Source organism: Pavona decussata, unplaced genomic scaffold (genome assembly GCF_977016875.1).
Source record: "Pavona decussata unplaced genomic scaffold, jaPavDecu1.1 SCAFFOLD_563, whole genome shotgun sequence".
In the NCBI taxonomy this organism is placed as follows: Eukaryota; Metazoa; Cnidaria; class Anthozoa; order Scleractinia; family Agariciidae; genus Pavona; species Pavona decussata.
Window position 1 is genome coordinate 622,911 of NW_028145845.1, and position 11,970 is coordinate 634,880.

The following is an 11,970-nucleotide window of genomic DNA, read 5'->3' on the forward strand; positions in this document are numbered from 1 at the left end:
AAAGGAAGATGGAGACTTGAAAATACCAAGACATAGCCGGAGAAGTCCGAAGCTTAAGGATGTGGGCGCTGAGCCCGGACGAAAGCCGGGTACCAGTGGTATTGAGAACATTGAGAACCATTCAACGAAGGCTGAAAGAGAATCTATGGGTCATAGGAGTGCAAACACCAATTAAATTCATCCAGAGATCGGTTTCGCAAGGGACGGCCGGGACACTTAGGAAAGTACTAGAAGTGTAGAAACAGATAGCATGTGCTTAGGTTTTCCATGGCAACTGGTTGTTGCTCTGAGCCTAGGAATCACCAGCTTCGACATCTTTAGCTGTGAGACAGAACATGGTTAAAAATCGCAAATGATAGGAGGCGGTCGAGGAATTGAACTTATGGCTACCGAGAAACAACTCCAGCCGAGCAGCCAGCCGCGGGACTTGGAACGCTCTGTCCTCTGGACATATCCGACGCCCAGTCCCTGCTCGGCCACGCTGCCTCCTTTATCACATCCTCGCTGTCAAATATCTCTACAGTTAATATCCATTTGTTGCTACAGTTTTGGGAAAAAAATAATTTGGAAAATATATATCTTTTTCTTTTATTACTTCCAATGAAACGCCTTCTCCACCTAAACGGTGGTATTGGGAGTTATAATCCATCAAACATTTTTGCTCGCGTGCGATTGGTCTAAACGCCTCACGTGACCGAATATACCCCAGCTAAAACTGGGGAATATCTGGTGATATTCTCCAAGTGATATTCCCAAATTTCAAAAACTTCAAGGCGCGTCTTGTTTACAATTAAAATTAATGTCAGGATAGGGGAACGGTTTGCTTTTGTGACAGAAGGAGAGATAAACCTGCTGGTCGATAAAGCAGTATCAGAAAACAACATACGCTCTAAACGTTTTTAACGGTAAACTGTTCTTAAACGAAATGTTCAAATACTCAAGCTCGTTGCTACATGTTGCGAAAAATATTTGAAGGATAGTAACCACAATAGCCTCCATTTGGCTTTAAAAATATGCTCAGATATTTGTCCTTGGACATTGGCTCTCGGAAAACTGTGAGCGCTCGGAACAGATAATGTCCGCGGACAAATATCTGAGCATATTTTCGCGCCGAATGGAGGCTATTGTTAAAATACATGTTTGAAAATGGCGATGACAAAATTCGGCTGGGCAAAATGACCAATCATGGAGGTTTATAGAAATAATGACGCAAAAAAAAAAAAAAAACCTGTGTTTCGTGACGATCTTTGAACGCTTTTGTTTACAGTCAGTTTTTCCGTGTACCTGCCCACGCCCAGACAGAGCGATGAAAGTTCCGATTCGAGAAAAAAAAAATTAAATCCACTTTGGCAAAATTCTCTAAAATTCCCGTTTTCGGCGCGGTTCTGACATGTCTTATATCTAAGATTAGAACAAAACGTACTCCTTTCAGTTTTCCCCCTGTTTTCAGTCGAGACAAGTCGAAGGAAGTTAAATATTTTAATGGATCTCTTTTGTCATAATCCAGTGCTCTTATTCCTGCAGTCCAGTCCAATTTTAATCTATTTATTGTCACTACAATGACTCGTCCCAGGCCCAATTCTCGGCAGGTCTCACGTTTGCGCAACAAGTGCCGACAGTGTCGACAGGAACTAGCAGAACATCGCTGAACGAGGTTGAAACTCGACAATCCACTTACGAAACGTCCGTTTTAAGTTTCTAACCGAGCCGCAGTTGTTGTGTTTTACTCGGGTGGATTCGTTTCTCGGCATCCTACCACGCTCCAAAGCATCTTTTGACCTTAATCTTGCGGTAAATTCCAGAGCATTCTACTAAATTCCGCTCTGCTTTGCCAGCGGAAGGTGTTTTACGTGTATCCGGTACAGCGAAGGCGTTTCTATAACCAAGTCAGGTAAGTTCTTATTTTTACTTTCAGTCCCCCTACTAAACCAGCAGTCATACCTACGGAATATTATTGTCTCGTCTCTGTAAACTGAGAAAAATATCGATCGTTTATACGGAATTCAGCTTTAAAACTAGCGGGGTGTTGATCTGCGAATTACTTTGGATCAATGGCCCCACACATTCGTGGTGAATTTGAGTGAGTACAAATAATATAATAGCTTGTGGCAAGCGCTATTATTTATCAACTTTTTCCGTTCCAAACACTGATAATTAACTTTATTTCTTGGTTGACTAAGTTCGTGTTTTATTTCGGGTGAACTTTCATTCAGAATTCACTGAGGTCTTGCGTACGTGGTTAGCTTAAGTATATGAGCTTGATCTCGACATAGCACTCTCGCCTTGTAAATTACAATAGCGAAACATCACTGCTATCACTACTAGTAAATGTTTAATATATTGGAATGTTTGGTTAAGTACTGTTAAATCGTGCGCGCTAGTATGCAATGAATTTAGCTTATGTGTTTTCATTTCGCAAGTTCGAAATATTGCGTGCAATTTAAAAACATTGAACTTTCTATCAAGCTTAATTAGTTCACAAATGAATGTTTTGTAAGGCTTTTACAGCAATATATGTCAGCTTATATTATTATGCTAATTGCTAAAATTGGTCAAACCTAGCTGAAAAGGTTTCTAACCGAAATGCTGTGGATCAGAAAAAAAGTTTCAGTTAAATGTAGCTGTAAGCACTAGACCTTAAGCTTTAAGCTTCAAGCTTTAAGCTTTAAGCTGTATACATGTAAATGAATGCATGAAGCCAAAAAGGGTATTGAATTGTTTTATTATTAAACTAGTGGTAAATATCATTCCTCGTAGAGTTAAGTTAATGCAGTCAGGCCCTGAGTGACACATGAGGCATGTAAATGAATATATGTCTGTTAGTTTACAAACTGACAATTTATTTAGCAGAATAATCATTACTATCTTAAATGAGCCCCAAAAAATTGTGATAAAGAAAATTTTTCACCCCTGATCCATCTTATAAGTGCCATTCTTGAAATTTAGTGTTCTTGTAAATTAGTACACATAAATATTACTTAAAAATGTTATGTACATGTATACGTAACTCTATTCCTTCGAACATTCAAGATTATTATTCAACACATAATTTGTAACACTGCCCAAATATGGTCATGCATGGTCCACTGGGAGCGATGTATGTAATTTTGTGTGTCTGGGAGAAAAATGGCAAAATAAAGATCATCTCCAGCTGCAATTCACATAAGAAACTGTGCTTTGACTTATTAATGTGTTGAATAATAAAACAATTATCCTGCGCAATCTTGCAGAATATTGCCTGATTTTAGACAAATCGGTCTATAACCTTGTCAGCTAAGTATCAGGGAATATTCCGAGTGATTTCCTATGATAACATTGTAATAGCCAAAAAAAAAATAATAAGTAAAATAAAATAAAAAAATGAAAATACGAATTTATTATTGTTTTGTTCCTGACAGATCAAGTTCTGTTGAAATGGACAATGATGGCAGCGACGAGCAAGGAAGTACAGAGGTGACACCTGCAAGCAGTGAGAATGACCTTCACGGTAGTAAATCGTCAGAGGGTAGTGTGGAGGAGGAGGAAGAAGAAGAAGATGATGATGACATCGATAAGATGCTAAATGAGTTGGCAAGCTTCCAGGAGGCAAGTGATCATTTTAGTTTTACATGTACATGTACATTTACACCTTGTATGTATGGAACTGGTATATAGTGTAGCCTTAAACAACTACTGCATGATTAAGGTTAACGATACCTTTAGTGGTGTCTCGTGTCCAAGTGAATTTTTCATGACCTCTAAATCGAGCGTCCAAATCACCTTTTAAAAGCTACAAGTCAAAGTGAATTTCGTTTTTCGCTAATTTAATTTGTTCCTAAGTTTCTGGACCCAAAAAGCTAAAAAAAAATGTCTGTGTTTTGCCAGATTCAATCGCAGTGAAAAGTTACGGATCATTTTCGAAATACAGTGTAAGATTAAAAAATCTGGAGTGATCGTACAAAAAGCGCTCTCGGAGAAAAAATATTTTAAAAGAAAAATTCACAGACATATTTTTGTTGTTTATATGTTTAACTAGTTACTGTCTAAATTTGAAGGCAAACGAACAAATTCCATTTGAGTTTTAGCTCATTTAAAGTGTCCCATTGAAGTGAAAAAAATTGATTCGAGAAAACAGGGCTAAAAATTCGACAATTGGTATAGTTTGATAGCCAGCTCTATCAGCTTTAATTTGATGTGGGGTTTAGGTATCTACAGTTCAAACCTGATGCTCTACATCGCCTTACACTGTAGGCCATGGCTTGAGAAAGTCAGTGGGCCTCCAAATCATTCTGTTTATAAGTGTTTTATTTTAAGTAGATAAATAGTTTTCTAGTCTGGGATGCAAGTCTTCTTATTACTCTCAGTAGTAGCCAAATGTTTAGATATGATTGGTGGCAAAATTGAAAGCAGCTTAGAACGTGGTTTTGTTGAACACCATCTAAACTTACTATCTTCTAATAGATAACACTAAAATTTTTGGAATGAATAATCCTTGTTACTTTTTGTACAGTGTGTATCTGGACGTACATGTAGAAGCCTTATCAAGGTTTTTGTCACATACTGTACTTTAGACTTACCACTGTATCATTGTCGTGTTTGTCAATAGTCACAATTTCCGACATCGTCTGGAGACAAGTTAGTTCGCTTTTTCTGTATGGCTAAACCAGTGAATGATGCATTCATGTCTCATTTGCTATGATGTAAAGTCTATCGTAAGCATAGTACAACCCTGGCCATTGGCCCTGACCTTGAACGCTGTCTAGCTTTAAACGTGTGATAAAAGGTTCCAAGTCACACTTGGTGACGACGTTGTTTTATCCACTGTTAGGCTGACCCCTGCAGGAACAGTGTGTAAGTCTAAACAAGGAACAAAATCCTCCAATCACTAACAACTGAAACAAGGATCGAAAAGCACCAATAGCCCAAGGCTACTGTCTAATGTGAACCTGGTAGCCTGAGGCGCCCAAGAAAATGTTCTGGGTGCCGAAATGTTTTGCAGCAGCACCTAACACTTTTCATGTTGGGCTCCAAACTTCTTGTTTTTTGGCCTTGTGGGCTCCATGGAATTTTAATTTTTCTTAGACAACAGCCTTGAATTACCGTTAACCACAGTGCCAGTTTAATCTACATGTTGACACACAGCTAGTCAGCTTCATCACCTGATGAATACCAGCAGTGAAGCAGTCAAATTATGTCACTATCCACTGGCACTTATGCACATGGTGCAATTGTGAAACAACTGAGTGATTCTGAACTACAAGTACTGTACTTTATGTTCTATGTTTTGTATATTTTGTACCCTTTAACAGACGGTTTATTTTGATTTTAGTGTATCATTATTTATTATTATTAGTTTTGGTAGGACCTCGATGACTTAGTATAATAGCCTTTCTTAGTGAATGACGCTTCCATCATTAATGTTGTATTATTGCTTTTATTTGTAATTCTGCCACAAAATTGGGAAACCTACAGCTACATGTAGATGTTAATTGTACCCTAATTTGTAAAGCATACATGTACGTACATGTACTTACCAAAAACTTTGTTGCCTTGTTTTTCTTTTTAGGAACTTGAGCAGAAGTCTCAGACTCCTGCAGAAGAAGAAGAAAGCCCAGATGTGTTAAGCTATGTGCCACCCTCTCAGCCACTGGTCAGTTTTTCACTACAGTTACATTAATTGTCTTGTGAAGGGCTTTAAGTGTAGTTTACACTGTATTTAGCCAATGGTCCAATAATTCAAATAGGAGAATTTAAAGCAAATCAAATTATAAACTCGTTTTAGTAAACAAAGAGTAGCAGGTTCACGCACCAATTAGGTGCCTGGTTGTTCAGGAGATGTGTTGACATGGCTCCAGTATTTGTACCTTATACATGCAATTAAACTGATAGTTTATTAAAAAAAAACAACAAAAAAAAAAAAAACTACACTGTACATGTATTTGCAGTTATGTAAAGATACATGACTATGAACTATATACACGTAGTACATACAGTATACATGTATTATAAAATCTTTGTTTTGTTGTTAAAAATGAAATGAAAGAGAGACTAGGGAGGGTGAGGATAAAGGATGATTGAATTTTTATGACTGTTACATATAGAATTGTCACTGGCAAAATTGCCGCCTTGTTATTTTGTGCATACTTTTCATGGAGCATATCAGCTTGCCTCTTGTCTTGTTGCAAAACGTACTTGTAAGACAATTTTGTGGTGCTGTGGATGCTTGTACAGTCAACTCGCTTTATTGCAGACCCCCTTGGCATCACAAGTTAGTTTTCTTAATAGCGAGAGTCCATAATACAGGAATTAATTATTGGTTTTTATTTCAGTCAATCGTTTGTAATTTAATTTTGGTGGGGATTTACATGTAGTTGCTGTCCATAATATTTAGTTCAAGGTGTCCACAAGGCGAAAATTGACTGAGTGTATACATGTACTGTGTAATTATACAGTACATTAAGTCATGTAGCTTGTAGAAAAAATTGATTGAATTTTTTTAAATTTATTGTAGGATCAATTCAGATTTTCCATATGTGCTATTGAAGGTGAGTGTTACATGTATATACCTGAAGATAATTACATGTACTGTCAGTTAAAGGATTTTTCAAAGCTATCGTTGGCACTTGTACAGGTTTGTGTGCCAGTCAAAAATTATGCAAAAAATTAAGTGTAAACCCGGTGATACAATGTAACTACATGTACATGTAATTAGATTTAAATCCTTCAGCTACATGAAGTTAAGTTTACAGCATTGCACATTATAAGCAATTGCATTATTGTTTGTTTTACATACATGTACATTAACTTTTATTAATCCAGCATTCACGTATGTACACACAGTCATATTCATGTACATTCTAAGTCTGCATACAGAGGTGGCAAATGGTCTTTAAATTCAAAAACTGCAATATATGCACATCTTGCAGTTACTGTAATTTTTTGTCAACTAGCTTTCATGGGCATCACTACCTTGATTGTGTTATGAAGCCATTGTGTAGTCTCAATTCCTTTTGTAAGGCTAAGAAAGCCTCCTTCTCACAGACAAGAATGTTCGTCATGCTGCCATACAAGTCTCAAAATGTACAACATGCCACCCCTTATGGCCCCTTTACTTTCATAGGAGTTTGTAAAAAGTACCACCAGGGCAAGGAGTTGGGTGGTGGGGTGGGTGTGGAGTTGTATGACTATACCCCTGAGAACTTGTGTGATACTGAGCAGTTCATACATATAGGCTCAATTACCAGCTGCTGTTTGAGAAAATAAGCTCCTCCTCCTAACTTCATACATGTATCTCAGGGAGGAACAAAGGCTGGACTTGAGAGTGGGAATCGAGCTGATGCTGTTCAAAGCTCAGAAGTTGGGGGTACTTACAACAGGGAGTGGGGGAAGCCCTGGATGCTAACTTCCTGTTTCCCATGCCCCTCCCTGCATCCATCTCTGGTGGTTTTCGCCTCTTTTTCTTTTTTTTTTTCTTTGCAAGTTTTTTTTTATTGCAACACATAATCCAATATTCGTGAAAGTTTTTTCCCACCCTTTGCCACCTTGGGAGTCCTGCATCCATAGATCAGGATACTTTTTAATTTGCAATACATGTTTTTATGTGACTCATTTCTTCATCAGTTACTGCAATATCTTGTCAATGATGTTTTGAATAATTGCGATCTATTTGCTGTTTTCTCAACCATTTTGATTCCACTGTTTTAATTTTACACTTCCCATATTTCGCATATTTCTGGCGAAGGTAATACCAGTAGTTAATCTTGCACTCCAAGCCTAATGTAAGTAGCCCAGAAAACACGTATGGCCAGAACTTACTTGATTTTTTGTATAACCCAGTTCCTGTAGCATAATCAGTCAACAGAAGCGTTACTACTAACATGTACTGCCCCCCCCCCCCCCCCCCCTGCATGGAAAGCACCTGGGTGAAGAGAGACAATCTGGAGTATTTAAACACAAGCTGCAGTGTTTCATCGGGATTTAAAACCACAAGGCGCAGCCGATTGGTTTTAGACCCGATAAAACATGTGCTGCAAGTTTTTTGAACGGCTTCAAAAACATTCCTGGAAAGCATTTGTCAAGAGAGTTCATAACAATGATGCTTGTGTGAACGTTGGAAACTAGCATACGAGAAAAACATTTAAACACTGCATACTAATAAGGAGGAGGTTTTATCAGGTTTTAAAAGCACTGCAGGTGATGTTTTATTGACCATTAATTTTGATAGGTCAAGTGGCTTATGAATTATTAATGAGTTTTTGGAAAGGAAACAACATGACCAGCCTATCTTCAGTCTGACAGAAAGTCCAACATGTTTTTTATAAATCAACCATAAACTCACTCCATTGAGTTTCTTTGGCCCTTTCTTCTCGGGCCAAAATAATATGCTTTCCTCAATATTTTTATCTTTAATTTATATACATGAACCTCATAATTTTTAATTTCTTTCAATGATAATTAAAATCCAAAGCTCACATAATTTTGTGTTTTATGTTTCCGATAATTTTCTTAAATTAGTTTATAGATACATTCTCACCTTAAGCTAGGTACAGACACTGAATATATTGATTCTTTCCTTGACTGATTTTGGTATGCAGTGTATGCATGTACATCTCTGAGTAAGGTATACAAAAATTAATTTGTTTACATGGTTGAATTATCCTGCCTGTGCAGTGAAATCTAATTTGTCTCCTTTGGGGCAGTCTACTGTATATTAAATTTAATTACTGTCAGTATGATCCTAATCAGAAATCTGATCAAACATTCCACATGTACAAAGTTGTTGTTTATGTTGTTGAACATTGTTGGGGGAATATTTGTCATTTTATGAGTTTTGCCTCCAAAAGTTTTTTTTTATTAATGTTATCTTGCATTGTGACCTATTTTCATATTGATAAGGATGCAATCTTGTATAGATTTGGATGCTTAGGGAAATTCTTAAATAAACTTTTTTGGTTTACAAAATAATTATCACTGTTGTCTTGTAGAAGCCATAGCTTAATTGTTTTACATACCTTGCCACATGCTTTTTCAAATAGATCAGGTATTTTTGGAGGTCTTAGGTTAATTTGTCTTATCTCCTTGTCTTATCAACCTTTCTGGAGCACTCGATCTAGAGCTTGATATCTTCAACTGGTGTTATCATTGTGCCCTTATCTTTGAAGTCTGTTGTTGTCAGATGATACTTTCATGTAATGCTGTTTGCTGTCTCCCTTGAGTGTCAAGTTTGCATGCTGTACCATACCTTTTTTCTCCTGGGTTTCCACCCTCTTGTACAGTACATTTACCCACAACAACCTTGTACAGCCATGTTTTTTCCCTTGCATGCATTGTTGTGTTCCACAAACATATACCTCTCCATTGAACAAAAATTTATTGGGTTATGCCCCACTCCCTCCCTGTCCTTCCCTGCCCCCTCCCCCTTCCTTCCCACAAGCCTTACCCTCTAAAAATTTTCATGATTAAAATATGTTTATATCAAGAGTATTAGGGTTTAAATTTAAAATTATAATAAAATTATGCTTCCCTTCAGAAAATGTACAATAAGCTTGAGAGATTTCCTCCCCCTGGAATTTGCAATGACCTTCCCCTGGGGGGTATGGGTATTTACTCGAGCCATACATTATTCCCCCAACCCCCACCCACTGCCCCCACCCACGTCCTTCTTATGTACTCAGTAAATCTTTTCAGTTAGTGTGTACCTGTGGCAAACAGGTTTGGCAAAAGAGATGCTTATATTCATGTTGACACAGTTTGTCTAAAAATTAATCATTTTTTTTAAAAGGTGAACCACAAGCACACTTGGGAAGACTCAGCTTAGCTTTCGGCTTCTATCAAATACCTGTGAAAACACATGTTATCTTATCAGAGGTTAATTAAAACATGGACAGTTATTTAGAAAAATCATCAAAATTATACCATGTTTTGTCTGTTTGTTACATGACAGCTTTTAATGCACACATGTTCAGTTGCATACTCTTGTAGTTTAGTCAAACTATTGTCTTTCATTTGCAGTATTTGTGTTGGGTGTACTGTGTATATGTGGTGGATTTTATTTCTGTGATATAATGAACTGTATACACCACATGTTTTTTGTTTTGTGTGTGTTAATAGCATCACATTACCAACTCATACTGTTTTTTAAAAAATAACTTGGCATGAGAGCTTGAAATTCGAGCCCATCTCTATTGTTTTCACAGCCAGCACTTCACTGGCAAGCTGACAGATAAAGTAAAAATAACTTAATGTCTGAATGTTTAACTTTCAAGTGTTTGTGGTGTTTTTTCTGTGTCTAAAATGAATATACAATTGTGATCAGAGAATCTAAAATATAATACCTTGCCTAGTGTGGTTTCTTTTTGTTGTTTTGCAAAACATCTGCAGTATATTTACAACTTGAATGGATGTGTGCATTTACAATGGATGTCATGTTCAGTTAAGATGTGACCTTTGTAGTCATGTTACTTGATATTCACAAATATCATGTTTCTTGTTGTTCAATTTAGCCAGCTATTATGAAGCATGTGGTCTTTCATTTCATTCAGTCATTGAGTTACAGGCCAAGAGCTGTGATTTACCCATTTCCTCTGACGTTTTTAGGTTCTGAACTTCCTGTTAATTTAGTGGAATGTTTCAAAATGTAGTTGTCTTCAGAGTGAGTGTCTTTTCTCTTCATGCTATCAGCTTTGATCTAAAAATGGAAATTGCATGTTGAAAAGACAGTTCCTTCTGTCACACAGTCAGTAATTAATAAGTGTCATTTTAGAGCACTTTACTGATATCAGAATTTCTGGATTTATCTGCTGCAGGAAGTGGGGAAGTTGATTTGGATGCATTATTAGAAGATCTCTGTGTTATGGAAAAAGACATGAATTCTGGCAGTGAAAGCGACTCCCTCCTTTCAGAGTCATTTGCCAATCCTAATTCCCCTCTCTCACCGAAAGTGAAGGTATGTAACTTTCCAAGTTTCAACAGTACACTGTAGCTGTTGTGTAAGATGTGAAATGGAATATTTAACATTAAGTCTACAATGTATAAGATGTGTTTATTTTAAATAATTTACCATCCAAATCCCAAGTTTAGCTTACACCACAGGCTAACCAAGCGCACTATTAGTAATCACGGACGTGACTCTTGCTGATAAGCGGTGTTGTGTTACAAGTATTTCGAAATATTCGATCTATAAGGGTTTGTATGGGAACTCAACGGTTTTGCTTCGAAAATTCATAAAAGTGTATATTTTGCAAATAAAATCAACTTACCCTTTTCCCTTGTGTATTACTTGGCGTTTGCTGGCTCCTCAGGTCGATCTGGTGCGATTTCAGCGAGTTATCGTCATTTTAGTTTTCACTGCCGATACTGTCCACTATAAAAGAAGGGAAGGCTGGAGACCTCTGAGCGAACCCTCGCCACGCGAAAGCCAATAAATTCTAAACAATTCAGCTTCAGCTCCCAGAATTGCCACCAGTGAGGCCGCAGGTTAAAGGTCTACCCGTGAGATTCGTGCTAGCGTCCAAATTCCCTTTCACGGGCTCTAAAAGGGCTCCGTTTTGGAGCGATTCTGACTATCTTCGCTTCGCCATTATGCGCGCTCCCAACGGCTGTCCTACGAAATTCGAACACTCAAGCTTAGCAACCGCGTCACAGAGACAAAATGGCATTCACCCGAGGGGAGGGTCGTTACTTCTGCCCTCGTGCAAATTGACACCGTCGGGGAGCCGGTGCGTGTAATTCGAACGGAGACCACACGCGTGACCTGTCACTTGAAAGTTAACTTGAAACCGCAAAAGGTTTTATTCCTCTGTCACGGATTTACGCAACTCGTGATCTGTCACTTGAAACATTTTAAAAATGGACTTCTCGGTTTTTAATTTTTAATTTATTGAAAGATACAAATCGCTGTGAAATTTTACATTTAGATCAGAAGAAAAGTCTTTTTTTTTTTAATAAAAATGCTTGAAGGAAAATTTTTTATTCAGCTTGTTTACCGGCCTG

General features: G+C 37.5%; 1 protein-coding gene across 2 annotated transcripts; it reads left to right on the forward strand.

The window, feature by feature from the left end:
- Window positions 1-1,599: 1,599 nt before the first annotated feature.
- On the forward strand, window positions 1,600-10,975 carry LOC146449888 (uncharacterized). 2 transcript variants are annotated; one of them, XM_085101041.1, is made up of 5 exons: window positions 1,600-1,891; window positions 3,399-3,585; window positions 5,546-5,629; window positions 6,491-6,524; window positions 10,785-10,975. In XM_085101041.1, exons 2-5 carry the CDS (start codon window positions 3,415-3,417, stop codon window positions 10,958-10,960), a joined length of 465 nt encoding a protein of 154 aa, XP_084957167.1. In that variant the 5' UTR covers window positions 1,600-1,891; window positions 3,399-3,414; the 3' UTR covers window positions 10,961-10,975. The 2 variants fall into 2 exon arrangements, with proteins under 2 accessions (XP_084957167.1, XP_084957166.1); XM_085101040.1 differs by lacking the exon at window positions 1,600-1,891 and adding an exon at window positions 1,916-2,080.
- Window positions 10,976-11,970: the final 995 nt, after the last annotated feature.

Bases quoted from the DNA above. Each gene is read 5' to 3' on its own strand.
- LOC146449888 (XM_085101040.1), top strand. From the start codon at position 2,052: ATGGCCCCACACATTCGTGGTGAATTTGA. The intron at 3,586-5,545 runs GCAAGTGATCAT...TTTTCTTTTTAG, and splicing joins AGTTGGCAAGCTTCCAGGAG to GAACTTGAGCAGAAGTCTCA. The intron at 5,630-6,490 runs GTCAGTTTTTCA...AATTTATTGTAG, and splicing joins TGCCACCCTCTCAGCCACTG to GATCAATTCAGATTTTCCAT.